Source organism: Dermacentor andersoni, chromosome 1, assembly GCF_023375885.2.
Source record: "Dermacentor andersoni chromosome 1, qqDerAnde1_hic_scaffold, whole genome shotgun sequence".
Lineage (NCBI taxonomy): Eukaryota > Metazoa > Arthropoda > Arachnida > Ixodida > Ixodidae > Dermacentor > Dermacentor andersoni.
The window spans coordinates 321,217,020-321,232,558 of record NC_092814.1 but is presented as its reverse complement, the minus strand read 5'-3'; the positions used below and the strand labels follow the sequence as shown (position 1 = coordinate 321,232,558).

The 15,539-nt window shown below is 42.7% G+C and overlaps 2 protein-coding genes across 4 annotated transcripts in view; one reads left to right on the top strand and one right to left on the bottom strand.

Moving 5' to 3' along the window:
* The window catches only part of LOC126516702 (protein CutA homolog), a 30,429-nt gene extending 28,731 nt beyond the window's left edge, over positions 1 to 1,698 (bottom strand). Inside the window, exon 1 of one of the 3 annotated variants that reach the window (XM_072285495.1) lies at positions 1,460 to 1,698. In XM_072285495.1, the coding sequence (XP_072141596.1) occupies positions 1,460 to 1,534 (75 nt within the window). In that variant the 5' untranslated portion in view covers positions 1,535 to 1,698. Of the gene's footprint in view, positions 1 to 1,250; positions 1,430 to 1,459 lie in introns of those variants that run through there. The other 2 variants (XM_050166802.3, XM_050166803.3) reach the window with 2 other exon arrangements.
* Positions 1,699 to 1,890: 192 nt separating this feature from the next.
* The window catches only part of LOC126516701 (deoxynucleotidyltransferase terminal-interacting protein 2), a 39,158-nt gene continuing 25,509 nt past the window's right edge, over positions 1,891 to 15,539 (top strand). The window contains exons 1-4 of the mRNA XM_050166801.3: positions 1,891 to 2,081; positions 2,208 to 2,316; positions 2,935 to 3,061; positions 11,548 to 11,643. Of these exons, the coding sequence (XP_050022758.1) occupies positions 1,991 to 2,081; positions 2,208 to 2,316; positions 2,935 to 3,061; positions 11,548 to 11,643 (423 nt within the window). The 5' untranslated portion in view covers positions 1,891 to 1,990. The remainder of the gene's footprint in view (positions 2,082 to 2,207; positions 2,317 to 2,934; positions 3,062 to 11,547; positions 11,644 to 15,539) is intronic.

The following is a 15,539-nucleotide window of genomic DNA, read 5'->3' as shown; positions in this document are numbered from 1 at the left end:
ATGACGTCAATGTAAACTATCTATAGTACCTATGCAGATAGAGAAGCTATTTTAAGTTTTTTGAAAGCAAATATTTAGTTACAGTTCAACTTTAGCTTTACTGATTTCTATTGCAAATAAACAAAACAAAACAGAACAAATTTTATAGAGTGAACAGCAAGCCCTTAAAAGCCCTAAAATTTTGTTACTTTCAAGCCCAAATTGTACTTTTTCTGCCAGTTTGCACCAATATTACAAAAAAAGTCATGGTCGTCCAAGATACAATTAGTGATGCAAGAGAATGTACAGAGTTCAGTTGACATAAAAATTAACATGCAGGAAGCATTATCAGGGTGTACGAATGAGCACAAGTGAGGCGAGCACACTACCTAAGTCCACCTCAAGGGGTTCATGTACAGAGTACCGTCGTCGACTTTGTGTGGAGGTGCCTTTAATAAAAGAATAAAGCCTTAGTTATATTCATAGCTTCAAGTGATCAGCTGAATCAATTGGGTGGATGTTTGGTCTTGTTGGTACTGCAATGCTAAGAGCGCGAAAAACTCGGACAGAGGGAACACTACAGCACTCTTTATTTTTTTCACACTCTTTTGCTGAGTTCCTGCTCGAAGCCATCAAAAAGGAGGCAAACATCTTCAAGAAGCATCTTGTTGCAAATGTAAAACAAAAGAAAAATAAGAGCGAAAAATCCAAAACTAAGAGTGCTGTAATGTTGAACTCGGTCTCTTTATCTGGGTTCATGAGGGTAGCTTTTTGGAGCGAGATGATATGTGGTTCTAAGCAGGGGAATGCTAGCGAACAGAATAGGGCACAGGAAAACCGAGAGGAAGGCAAAGACTGTTGAAGGTAGGGTGCTGGACTTACAAGCTCTTACAGCATCCTACCTTCAAGTTAGTATTTGCCTTCCTCACAGTTTTCTTGTTTATGTGCTGTGTTGGAGTTACAAAAGTAAGTCGAGCGCCCTACCTTCGACAGCCTTTGCCTTCCTCTCGGTTTTCCTGTGTCCTATTTTATTTTGCTCTTCGCATTCTCCTGCTCGGCTTTGTCTGTATTAATCGCGCTTGTAGTTTTAGCAATCAACCAAAGGCTTTCAATAAATCAGAAATATAAGGATTTTTGGTATTATTTGCGAATTTACATAAATGACAGTGAAAACAAGAAGCTAAATATTGCGCGATGCCGGGACGGCAAATTTTAACCAAAGATGAAAGATAAGATTCTACCAGAAAGCTACACCAATGAAGCGCACATACCTGTGAGATGGACATAATCATAATAGGCATGGGCTGCAGAGAATATGCCGAACAGCTGTATCAAAACGTTTTATTCTCTAACGCGTTCCAGCCAAGCAGCGCTTCCGGTTACTTACAACGCCACAGAAACTCGTTCTCGCTATACCCTGATAAGCTAGAAATCACCGGCTCCACACACTCTCATGCACGGCTTGAAAACGGATACCTACCGTGACAACGCTGACCGACGTCCAAGTAAACGGAGATCGTTTCAGCGCTGCGAACTTTGGCACAGGAAATGGCATGTACTGAAAACGTCAACTAGAAAATGCACTATGGTGTCATAAGTGGTCCAGTACAGAATATACACGTTTTACACAGCTGTGCAACAACCATAAACAGCGACAAAACAATACGATTACAAACGTAAACAAAAGCACGCCGCCTTATTGCCTGATGATGATACTTTGGACAATTCTTTGGATGATATCCCTCGAACAAAAATTCATCTAAAGAGTATTTCAATCAAAAATGAAAACATGCCCAGCCATATAAGCATCTTGTTAATAAAGTAAATGTACACTTTTTTAAAGTGAAGTGAAGGCATGAGATATTATTTTTATTGTTGTGGAGCTTCCGCAGTAGTCAAGACAAGGTCAAGACTGATTAAGACCAATCAATATGGCAGCCTCCACGAAACTTTTCGGGTGCCGCTAGAGTGACTTTTTTCGTCTCTAGCACCAGTGCACCGTGTTTCCGAAATGTCAAAAACCGAAAGCCGTGTACCTTCGTCCCTGCAGTCAAAATATCTTCAGAAGTTCGATGGCCTGACGCTGTCCAAATCCGAATCAGGTAAGCAGTTGTTAGGTATCATGTTTGTGCTGCTTTGCAAGCGCTTCATGTGCACTTTACTCTGGGTGTGCGTTAGCGCCGGTTAGCGCCGGTATAAAAAGAACGTGTGGTTTGACATTTTGGCAGACGACTCCGACGAAGATGATGGCGAGCCTCGTGGGATCACGTTTTTCGTTGACAGCAAACCACGGGTCGAGCCGGAGACGGAAGAAGCACCGTGCAAGACAACAGAGAAGTGTGCATTTCTTCGATCTAGGCTGTTGCATCTATTAAACTATCTCATATGAGTCAGCAGCCACTCACTGCCTTAGATAAAGTATGGATGACGAAATAGCACATCTCGGTTGTTTTTTTGGGAGGATAACAGTTAAGTCGCGGTCTGAATGCTCTAAAACAGTAGCACGTGCATGCCGTATTTAATCCAACCGGCCCGTTCGTGCATAGTTTTTATATATACTCCTTTTCTAGGCTCTGTGCTCTTGATGTGTTCTGCGTAACTTGTTCCTGCATGCCGATAACGTGCATTGAAGGTGAAAAGATCGTTTAGCTTATTAGGTGCGCGGTTGCTTTAATGTGTTGGTCTTGTTAAACCTCAGTACAGTGACCGAGTATTGTATGTGAAAAATTATAGTAACTGGTAATGTTTCCTGTGTTTTTCCTTTTGTGGGTGGGGAAGCTAGTAGCTCCAAATTTTACCCTATTTAATTTGGAGTTGGAAAATGCCACGCAGTTGTCAGTCATGTAAATTCAGTTGAGTGTGTGCTAGATGTCCGTCATGTTCAACTTGGAACTAATTTCCTACCAGGTTGCATATATTCGCCGCTTGCTTTTATTCTTTACTGGAATACCGCAGGGTCAAGCTGGCGTCAGAGCTCAACCCAGGCATCAACCTTGGTGACACTTACGTGGCAGCTCGTGATGCTGCATCTAAGTCGGCTCAAAAAATCAGGGAACTCGTGCTTGAGTCATCTGCTGACTGTGTGAGTATTGTGCCCTTGTAAGGGTGTCACGCGGCGCACTTTTGATAGCGATCAAGCCTGATCTGGATCGAATTTCTCGGTTGCGATTGGTTCCTTTGCGCAAACTGCGTGAGGGAGCCGATCGCGGTCTAGAATTTCGATCCGGATCGGGCATGATCGCGATCGAAAGTGGTCATGTCACACTGGTATTAGTTCATTATCTTCCTAGTTGAACTTAAATTATACTAAGGTGACACGGTGTACTTTGTGCTCCATATTACTCGGCTAATTGCATCATTTGTTGACACCAGAACTCTGGACAGCAAACAATAAGCCACAAGCAGATTGTTCTTAAGAGTTTAGATCTCTGTATCCTGACTCAAAGACTTTAAACTGTGCCTCCGCCTTTCCCTCGGACTTTCATCAGTAGCCATAAGAAGCATGGCGGTTCTAAATATAAAAAGAGGGGGGGGGGGGGACTTTCTTATATTTTCTCCTACCCCCTCCCAAAAGAAAAATCCTAGTGCTGCCCCTGCTAAATGGGGCATATGGAGCTAAATATTGTTAACGCTGCATGAGCATGCTGCTGCTAACTGCTTTGAGCGCTGTGCAGTGGGCTTATTGCAGTTAATGTTTGTGAGCTCTGTACACAGAAACTCTTGAAATGTGGAGCCCACAAGAAAACGGACGTTTTTAAGCATTTTTTGAATCCTGAATATGGATTGGAATGCAACCTACTCGAATTGAAGTATTTGTGAATGTAATATTTAGTTTCTCAGAATATTTAATTATGGCCAAATGTAAGGGACACTGTGATTATTAAACCTTGTTTTGCAACGGCATCGTACCCATGCTCCTTAGAAAGTTCATTTGGAATAATCTTAAAACAACTGTGTTTCAGAGCTGTATTAATTGCCATTTTGTGAAGTGGATTGCAGCTATTGTTGGAATTAGAAGCATTGTTAGTGCACTTGGCACTCCACTTTAGCAATGACAATTGGGGCATTTTCATTCTCGCAGTGTATCATTAGTATGCTGTGTCTAGCAGTTCACAGTGGGAATGACACAAACATGCATGATGATGAATGTTATCATAATTACTACCTTTTTAATGCTCACTTGTGTGCCACACTGCCTCTTAACCATAACGCATAATTTCTTTTTTCTTGGGAAAAAATTATACAGGCCTTTGTTTAGGCCAGAGATGCCCAAACAAACCTCAATTTTCTAAAGAAATGCTTGCCGCATTTATTCGATAATAAGGCAATCATGATTATAAGTCGAAGTTGCAGTTGGGGGACCTTAAGTATGCACACTATAATGTGATATAGCGTAGCCGACAGATTATTCAGACTCAGCAGGGATTGCCTGGAATACGTAATAATCGAAGCCCCCTGTATAATGTGTGTGGTTTGTATAATGTAGTGTGTATAATGTGTGTGTGGCGTGTGGTTTATATGCGAATTTTGCCTTGACGTGTAACTTCACGCAGGGCAAATTTCGCCTTAGAGTGTAGCCTCACGGCAGCGAATTCTCGCTGCCGTGAGGCTACACTATAAGGCGAAATTTGCAAGTTGCTCACTGCTTTTACTGTTGAACTTTTTGAATTATTGATGTTGGTTATAGGCACAATAATATCGTACTACTGCCCCACCTGCCAAGGCTTATTAGTTGCTACATTTTGCACTGCTCTCTAAAATCTTTATTGGCAGAAATCTGGCACTGCGGCCACCATATTGAAATAGCAACTGAATCTATCAGCATCACATATAAGATGGAGGGTGACTTCAACGCTAAGGTTTCTGTGAAAAAAAAAAAAAAACTCGCGTTATGTTCAAATAAATGTGGTAATTGCAATTTTCCGAGCATAAGCTGACGCATATCTTATGTGATATGCCATGCAATCACGGGCATATTTGCTCACTATACGGAAAGTTATTGGAATTGCATAAAGCCTGCAAAAATATCTGAACTAGCATTAAAAAAATGTTGCAGTTCTGGCCGAAAGGCAAGGCATTGATTCCAGTTGCAAATTATTAGACAACTACACCAAATAAGGGTTTTAGTTTTACTGTCCACATATATTGCTCTAACCATTCGCTTACTAATCAAATTCATAAGCATGGTGTCACGTGTACAGGCAAACGTGAACAGATCTCACTCGATGACCACGGACACTCGCTGTCACAATGCTGGCATGACGAAAAGCTGCAGCAGTGGCGAGTGAATGCTTCTTCCGGCCTTTAGCGTCAACATATCTCCGAAACATGAGATTACATGACCTTCAACACTATGCATGTGAAAACACGGAGCACACAAAGCCACTAGCTATCTTGGCTTGCGAAGGGTTTGAGTTTGAGTTTATGCCTCCACCGTTGCCCAGCTCGCCTGTGGTTACCGGTATACCAGACACGTTCGGCGCTGCGACAGAGTGCTCGCAACGCACGCTGCTTCGATAACTCTCGCTTGGGGTCGACTGCCAAGCAAATGGCTTCGCGCGCTCGCTCCTATAGAACCGAAAGTCCATGACACGACATGCCATCATGACGCAGAGCCAGTGAAGGTGGAGCTTAGCCCCGATCACTCTCGTGAACGAGTTGAGAAGAAAGTGCATGGCTATGAAGGAGGGTAACTTGTAATTGTCTGTAGCTCTCTTAATATGAGGTGCTTCACACAAATTGGGGTGCGAATGATTAACTTTAGCTGTACCCTACGCGTCTACAAAATTAGTCCGAGCCGTTTCAGGGGCCCTTTAAATATTCATTACAATAATGGTGCTAAGAAACAGTATAAGTTGTGATATGGCTATTTGTTCTTGCAACCAAATTTGTTTTCTCGTGGGGAAACAAATCTCTACTCTCTTGCACAAGACAACCCATATCTGCATGCTGCGCTATATATGACACAGCAATTAATGCTTGCCTCACAGAAGAATCCAAATGTCTTTCTTGTTCAAAACATTACAATGGGCTGATAAATCGCAAGAAAATACCTTGGTATTTTTGGGGTACTGATTTCACTCGGTGCTATTTCATGTGTAAAAATTGTCAAAATAGCCTGTTTGTTTACGAACTTTTTGTATGATATGTAACGAGCTACCACCATGCATTCTTCAAGAAGAAAATAACACAAAAGTTACTTGCAGAGTTAAGGTAGCTATGCATTTCATTGCTAGACATACAGCAAATTCCTGGCAAATATATATTATTTTATTTATTTTTGATTGTATAATGTTTGAAGAAGTTATACTATGTGTATCATATATGATACACCACATGGTAAGGGGCTATTTCTTCATTATATGAAATGCCCCCAGCCAATAAAAAAAGATCTCTCTTACATAGCACTTAATCCCATAACTCTTTCAGAGTCTTTTTTTTTTTGTGCAAGCTGTCTTATGTAGCCTGACAAAAATCCGCTGGTGAGTTAATGCTGGTGTAATGAGAGGCAGGGCTGGGGTAAGATACTGTGGATTCTCTTTAAAGGGACCCTGAAACGATTCTGACGATTTTCTACAAACGTACTGAGTCGTTAGAGTAGGTCCTTGTGATCATTAATTGACACACCTAAGTGCTCCGCGTAAAGCGTGTAATTTATTATAAGGTTTTAAAAATGCACATCGCTGCCGATTGGAGCACGCTGCTCGGCGGAATTTTAAGCCGCCCCTACCCATATGACGAAAATCACCCATATGACGTCAGTGGGGCGAGCTATCCGATTGGCTGACCAGGGCGCGTGATCAATAATTTTTCCAACTTTATGGTAAACAAATGATCTTCTTAATAGTTGGAATGTTAGTTCATTTGTTTTTATAAACAGAAAGTAACATCAAGAGAATGCACAAGAACGATTTTTCAATACAATTAAGCACTTCCGGCACACAGCAAGTGTCGTCTGCTTGTGTTACTACGTGCTCCATTTTGACGAGAGCTCCGCGATCAGAGTCGGTCTCAGTCTTTTCGCGAGCACTACGATTCGGCTTTGTTGCTTTGTGGACTGCAAACGTAGCGACTGGCAATATGTCAAGCTGCGACATCGTGTCCCTCTGCAAGGCAGCATAGAGCGAGCTGGCTGCTGCGCATCGGACTGCCGCTATCCGATCGGCGCCAGGGTTTGCGCGTTTGTGGCCGTCACTTTACACCGGAAGATTACTAACGCAATAGCGTTTCGCGAGTCCGGTATTAGGGCAAATGCAAGCGCAAGGGTACAGGGTCTGGCCGCTTGACTGTGCCGTAACGGGATGAGCCATGGGATGAGCAGAATCGCAAATGCGAATGGTCTGCACGGTGCAGCCACCTGGTGGCACAGAGCTCAACCATACACAGTAGCAGTAACGAAGTGTATTCTTCTTTGGCTGCTGGTGTGTATTTTTCGCAGGAGTGTAATCATCAACACTTTGTTTTTATAAATGTTTAAAATGTTTTACACTTGGTTAGAGCAATATTAGCGCTTTGTTTGGCTGGTTAAGCGCTGCGCCAACAAGTGGCTGGACCGTGCAGACCGGTCAGGCCGCACGTACGTCTACGCTAAAGTTCCTTCATCAGCTTGAGTTTATGCCTCCAGTCATTTGCCGAAATGACCAGCTTGCCTGTGGTTACCGGAATACCAGGCACGTTCGGCGCTACGACAGAATGCTCGCAACGCACCCTGCTTCGATAGCTCTCGCTTGGGCTCGACGGCCAAGCGGCTAGGTAGCGGAGAGGTTTCACGCGGGCGGGGGCGGGCTCCAAAACAACCGGAAGTGGACAATGTGACGTCGCATCGTGACGCGAAACCAGGGAAGGCGGAGCTTAGCCCCGATCGCTCGGCGAACGAGTTGAGGAGGAAAAGCATGACTAGGGAGGAGGGTAACTTCTAATCGCTTGTAGCTCCATTAATACGTAACGCTTCACTTAAATTGTGGTGTGAATGTTCTACTTAAGCTGTACCCTACGCGTCTACAAAATTTGTCCGAACCGTTTCAGGGGCCCTTTAAATGGAACCTCAAGGGACCAGGGAAATTGGTTCCGTTTATCAGGAGTTCCATTTACTGAGAGACAAAGCTTAATATAATTGCGTTAATACAAAACCAACCAACCATGAGTATGGTGATCCATTTAAGAGGCAGTTCTGTTTAGGCAATTTCCATTTATCGAGATTCCATTGTACTTTGCAATTGTATCATGATGCAAGATACTCGGGCAACAAGTATTTGAGATACAAATACAAGATACTGCCACGGTTACTGTATCCGATACGATACTTTCCATTTGTATCTTAAGATAGTTCAATACATTAGCAAATTTTTATATTATAGATCTATATAATGTAGCAGCAAACGCATGTGCCGAAAAATGCTTGCTTGGAAATTTTTATACAGTCAACTTGTTACAACGGACCCTGATAACCTGATAAAAAAACGTCGCGTTTTATCCAGTCTGGAATATCCGAGACGCCTCGCTTCCAAAACTTTCGTTGCGATGTCCAACTTTATTGCAAATAGTGAGTGATGAACATCCAAAGTAAAAAACAAACAAAAAAGTCGCGGTTTCACCTGAAAGGTGAAGCATCAATTGCAATAGCAAATTAAGCAAGATAGGCACGAGCAGCGAGCAAATTGGCCGTTGTGCTGTCTCTTGCTTCAACGCAAATTAAACTTTGAAAGCACAGCACATACAAAGCTATCGGCACTGGGTGCACTTTGTTCATATCGCAGATCATTTGGAAAATGAGGTCCGCGCGGGCGCACACTTGGTTCACATTGCGGATCGATTTCAAGATACAGTGGCCATGTGGGCAAGCACTTTGACCAGATCGCAGATCGCTTTCAAGATAAGGTGACTGCACAGCCGCACCGTTAACAGCAGCTACTGGAGTAGAACCCTCCTTTTTCCCTCGCTTCCTCCCCGTGCCTCGCCTGCGAAAGACGGCACGCTTCCGCCCCGCTTTCCTACCTACCTCGCGCTTAGATATTGAGCCGTGATCGTTGGCTGACCCTCGCAAGTCAGTTGCCAACCTGTATCGACACGGCAAAAGTCCGTTTTATACGCCCGATTTTGCCAAAAATTTCTGCTAATTTCGTCCACTGTAGCCGATAGTTTGTTGCAGCGTGGTCCGTTAAAAGTGCACTTCATTACATTAATAAAATAGGCAGACCAAACTAAGGTTGAAATATGGTCCGTTATATCCGAAAGTCTGTTGTGTGTGGGTTCCTTGTAACGAGTGTAGACTGTATTACAGATCTATATAACGTAGCAGCAAATGCATATGCATAAAAGTGCTTGCTTGGAAATTTTTCAATTCCGGCCAACCTTGTTTCACTTGAATGACACGTCTGTTAGTATCTCAAATTATTTGTCTTTCTTGCTCAAAGTATGATATTTTTATTCCAGAACGTTTTATTGGGGTTGCTTTAGCTGCTTAGCATGAACGCTCTTTATATGCTGCACTGTCAGCAGTTTTTGCTTGTCGCTTTTGTTGTTGATGGGAGTCGCTGCTCTGCTTGCTGAACAGCTAGCAGGTCACCATCTAATTATAAGATCGTCAATAAGAGGCCTCTGCATGATGGTGCAAATACCGCTGTAGGGTTTGACCTTGTCTGTAAACGTATTAGTGTTTACGCAATACTTGATCACCAGACAGGTGTACAGCAGCAACAATGCTGGTAGCGACATCTTTTGTGACGCATCATGTATGCAGAGCACATAAAGCTGCAGTGACCTTTCATGCTCTACTTGTCTGCTGGTGTAAGGCATTCGTTAGCAACATATTCATTAACGTGCAATCCTTTTACGATTTTTCTTCAACGAGAGAACTTCTGTAGCCCAAAAATGTTTCATAGGTGTTGAAGAGGCGCAGAGCCTTGCAGGGTACCGCTGCTATTCACACTACTGCCACTTATAGCTCCAAGAGCCTGATAATTTGAAACAGCAAGAAATTTAAGGGTGAGCTAAAGAAAAGATAAATATGTTTAAGTAAAATAGAAAGCTGGTTCCATATTACACAATCACAGTGAATACGTCGAAACACAATACAGGCGGCACCACTAATAGCTATCATATTTAATCATGAAGTAATGTCAACTTACCTGTTCAGGTTACACAACAGAAAATTCAGTGCCTGTGGAAATTCAGGAGGCTTAGTGATGGCAGCAGTATCAGCTTGAGAAGCAGAGTTGAGCCTACGTTTATAGTTTCACACGGTGATGTTGCGATAGCAGTATCTTGTACCTTAAGATACATGATACATTCTTTCATGTATCGGAAATACAGATACTGATACACGACTTGGCAGACGTATTATAATACAGATACAAGATACAGATACAAGATACCCAAAGAGTATCTAATATAGTGTCCAAGATACATGTATCTTTAATACTGCCCAGCACTGATGAGAGGCACTACCGGCTCCGTACACTTTAGTGCATAATATCGTGCTTGTGCTGCTTGATCTTGCAATGATGTAGTAGGATTTTGTCACTATATGACATAATTATCGCAATCAAATATGTGTCTGATTGAAAAGAAACAAGCAGCTTCTTTTTTCTTTGTATGTGTGAACCTGCTGTGCTTGTTGGAACTGGACAGAACTGGAAGTGAGGGTTTTAATTTGCTCCTTTTTTTTTAATGCTGGGGTGCAGTTCATGCCATAGTTTTGCCACCTGCACACCTTTAGAAGAAAACATTCAAAGATGTTATAAAATGTGAAGCAATATGTCACACATTGTTACCTGAAAATTCCTGGTTCATAAGCAGCATGCCAACTATATAGAATGTCTGATTTTATTGATTGTGATTGGCAAAAGCAACATTTTAATGTTGTTTCCAGTTTAAATTAATAAAATTCCTAATCACCATGCATAAAACACAAGGCTTTATTAGTCATGTCACATGACTCTAGCCACTTTGTGGCCTTGCTTATGTATACTAATTACTTTTATTCACTCACTTTACATTCTCACATTGACCCGGCATTGTACCTCATATTTATTTGTGTTTGCCGAAATTTTTTCCAAGGCTCAGGTGTGCAGTGGCACAAATTTATGGTTGCTTCTTAAAGAAAAAATTGAAATTGATTTCATTGATCGATCAACTGACTGCTTGATTGCCTGATTTATTGATAGGGGTTAATGTCTCAAAACAACACCTGGACTATGAGGGACTTCATAGCAAAGTGCTCCAGATTCATTTTGTTCACCTCAGTCTTTTAAATGTACCTAAATTTACTGTTGGCCACAAAAGCCTGTAGAACACACCCACTACAAAGGTGAAATTCTGCTCTGTGAAGGCATCATGATAATGATTTCATGGATCAGTCTGTAGGTCACAAAAACTGCTACACATTGAAACTGAATTCGAAGTTATGTGCCCAGACTTAACAGGAATTCAGCTTCTTTGAAGGTATGGTGTGCCATAAACTTCTGTAGCCAACTGCGTGTGAGTGTGCTGGCACTTGTGTGTTGAAAAGGCTAAGAACAAACAACAGAAGATTGTGTTTGTTGCAAGTTAAAGTTCTTGCATTTACAGCTGCTAAAGGGAAGCGTACTCACTCCTGGCTTTGAGAAGAAGGATTGCGTACCTCCGTACTCCGAGTCCATGAGGCGTATCAAACTACGCCGCAAGGTAGGTGACCATTTGGAGATCTACTCCCAATGTTGGCTTCTATCAGTATGCATGCCGTGCTTACCTCCTTTTGTCACAATCTGGTGGGTATGTTCTATACATGTCTGAATAAAACAGAAAACAGTTCTTTAGAGACTCTTGAGGGCTCATAAAAAGGTGAGCCAGAATCACCTTCCCATTTGTGAGCATTTGCCAAAAGAAGCTTTTTGAACACAGATTCACAGAACACATAGGAGGGAATAGTTATTGCACGAGTTTGTACGTGTACCTAGGGATAAAATTTCTCTCTTTTCATTTCATAACGGTTCAGCAAACTCATTTTGTCATATGTTTTTCCTGATGAATGCTGTACTTATTTGCAATAATTTGTTTTTCCAGCATTTTAGACACCTTCATTAGTTGCTTTTTGGTTTGATGAATTTCTTGCACAAGCTTGCAGTGGGCCGCAAACCTGTGTAAATTGATAAATGCTTACCATCACAGTGCAGTCAAGGATATCTTTGCAGCTTCAATATTTTAAGCATATGCTTGTGAACATATACAAACTCTATAATGCTGTTTCATATGTATCATTTGCACCTTACAGGAGCCACACTTTAGTCGGTCATAGGTACAGACATATGTATTCAGTTTTTTTCAACTTTCTTGATTGTACCTCCTCGTATTTAAGATCATACAGGGGTGGGATTCCTGCATCAATTGCGCCATTTTTATACAAATGCAGATTCCTGCACCAAACTGCGTCAAACACAGAAAATTGTCTGTAATTGTGCCACACTGCACCAGAGTGGCTGCGAACAGCGAGCAGAGTCATTCTCTGAAAAAGAGTGCAGCTGTTCGAATTCCGCACACAACGCGACAGCACCTCCCACACAGTTTCTCGTAATTTTCGCGCTATAACACTGGACTGTTTCGCACTTCCGGCAGGTGGCCAGCGCGCATGCGGCCACTCTTGGCTCTTGTTGCTGCTATCGGAATGACCAGGAACACTGCATTTAGAGTGTACTAGAATACGGCTGAGTGGGCCGAGCAGTGCTCTGATCCCTAGCAGTGGCACAAAACAATGAAAAGTAGTCTTCAAACGCTGTGTGCGAACTAGATATTAGGGAGCTGCGTGCTGCAGCAAGTTCACCAGGTGGGCAGCTCTGTCCCCAGGGCTTGTATAACATAAAACTATTCCAATCTGTTTTTATGTCCATATGGGCGAGGCCCTAGCCATTTTGGCCTATCACGAAGGGTTAAGAGTGGATTTGGAATAAAAGGTCAGAGTTTTCCTCGAAAGATGAAGCATTGATTGCGATAGAAATTAGTAGACAGCTATACGAAGTAAGGACAGTAGTTTTATGGGCCTTATAAACTTAAACATTCACTTACTGACGAAATTAACAAGCATAGTGTGGCATGCGTACAAGCAAACATGAACACATTTCACTCGATGGCCACAGAAACTTGCTGTTAAAAGGCTGTAGTGATTGAGTGCAGCAGCAGCAGTGAGTGAATTGACCTTCGTGCTGCCTGGCTTCAATGCGAACTAAGCGGCAAAAACACAGTGCGCACAAAGATATCAGCACTCACAGTCTGTCCCCATTGCAGATCGCTTTCAAAATAGGCTGGGCCATATGCAGCAGCTGCCGGAGTAGAACCCCTACCACCCTACCTCCCCTACTTCCCCTTCCCCCGATGCCTTGCACACTTCCTCCCCACTTTCCTTCTTTGCGCATGCGAGATTGAGCCACCACCGTCAACTCACCCTCGCACACTTTCACTCGCACATACAGCATAATGCACACTGCGACGATGTTATTGCCCCTGGACTTTATACGGAACATCCCAGCGATGACCAGGGCAGAAATGCACCTGTAGTGTCCATATAATCGCTGTCACAATAAAAAAAGGTTACAGTAGTCTTGTGTTATACCAGCCCAGGGTTTATTGCGGCTCTCTGGGTCTGTGGTGACATGTGGTGACCCAGAAATAATGTTACCGCTTCGATTAGACCGCATAATTTGAGAACATTTTCTGTTATCATCATGGGAGTCTTCGCGAGAATATATAGTTCGATCGTAGTGCCACCAATGTTTTCAGCTTTACAGAAAAGCATTCGCCGTGCCGCTGCTCGACCCACTCTTCTACATATTAGTACGCTATAGCTGCAAAGTGCGCTTTACTGTGTGCTTTGTGTTGATTTATTCTGTGTTAACTAATGGCTTCAAAGTGCACTGCCATATTTCATATTCCATTATTCAAAAAAAAAAAAAAATTCAGATTGGCCTGCTTTAAACTGCTCCAGAAGTATTTAGACTGCTCCAAACTGCTCCAAAATGCAATTTTACTTGCTCCAAAAATTGTTCCAAAATGACGTTGGGCAGTCCCACCTTTGGTGATGCATTCCGAATGGTGTTTGCCGATCACTGTTAGTCAACTATTAATCCGAGATCATTTCTTGCTCATTTGTGACAACCTACTGTGGTGTGTACTTGTATTTCTTCTTATTTTTAACTTCTTTCTTACTAATAGCTGTAGTCTTTCCTTTGGAATGTAAGAAAAAAACACTTCTTTTTTTGTGCTGTCTCCATTCTAAATGTCATGTACCATCTAGCCTAATAGCAAGCACTTTTGAAGTCTGCCCGTCTGCCCTCTGTCGTTTTCTTTTTCTCTTGTTCTCTGCATTGTAAAACGCTGCTGTAGTGCTGTTCAACCACCCCCTCTACCTTTTCCAGCAAGCTCGTGCAAAAATGCTCCAAGCTTGTAGGACGTGGAAATTGTGGCGAATATTGACCAATGTGATTTGTGTAGGTGTAACTAGAAGCAGCATATTCCTTAAAAGAAACACTAAAGAGGAGTTATTTTAGACTGTTAAAGTATGCTTGAAAAATTTATTATTCATTTGGCAAAAAGAAAGAAAAAGAGAGGGAGAGGGAAATTGAATATTACTGGAGAAAAATACCTTTCTTGGCAATGTGCGTTGTTGGTACATGTTGACAGGATGGCAACAAACACAAAATTGATAAGGACAAGGTAGGACACAGGACAGGTGCTCATTTACAACTGATGTTTATTGAAACCAGCATGTGAAACCAGCGCGGCGCTTGTCTTCACTATGTGTGTGTCTGACAACCTGGGTGTCACAAAAGTGCGCATAATCAAAGCGCACGCTGCATATTACCCAAGCCAGAAAAAGAGTACATTGGCCTCGTGACAACTTCGATAGAGGGAGAGAGCGCATACGCCACAGACAACCGACGCGATCAACGGAGACTAGAGGCTTCAACAAGATAGGAAAAGTTTACGGTCTCGAGAGAGGGAAGAGAGGGGACGCACACCAAAACACCCTCTCAGACCTCGACACACGGCGAGCAGAGCGAGAGGAGGAAAGCGATGGCCCGAGCGTGCGCCAACGAATGAGTCGCCATACTCCTCGAAGACGTTTCAGTGGCCACGGCCGAAAACGCTAGAAATGTCTAGAAGATTCCCAGGCTTTGTTCATGCTATAGGAGCATGACTCATATCATATTGACCGCAAATAAAGACGGGGACAGAGAGAGAGAACACATAAACAGCATGCTGTTTATGTGTTCTATCCCTCTGTCCCCGTCTTTATTTGCGGTCAATATGATATGCAGTAAATACCAACTAGGCCAAAGTGAAGTTCTTCTGGAGCATGACTCTTTCAGAAAGTTCGAGAAATGCTGGCGGAGGCGATAAAAGCGCCTTGTTGGAATCGGGGAATCGGACTGTGCCAGTGAAGAGATGTAACATGTAGACCGACCATCTGCAGAAAAAGGAGATTCCCCGACAAGCTAGCCGACAAGTTCCTCGGGCATTTGCATCTCAGAAAGAAGCCCCTTCCTCGCGATTTGCCTTAAGTTACGTCAAGGATGTCTCACTCATGACCA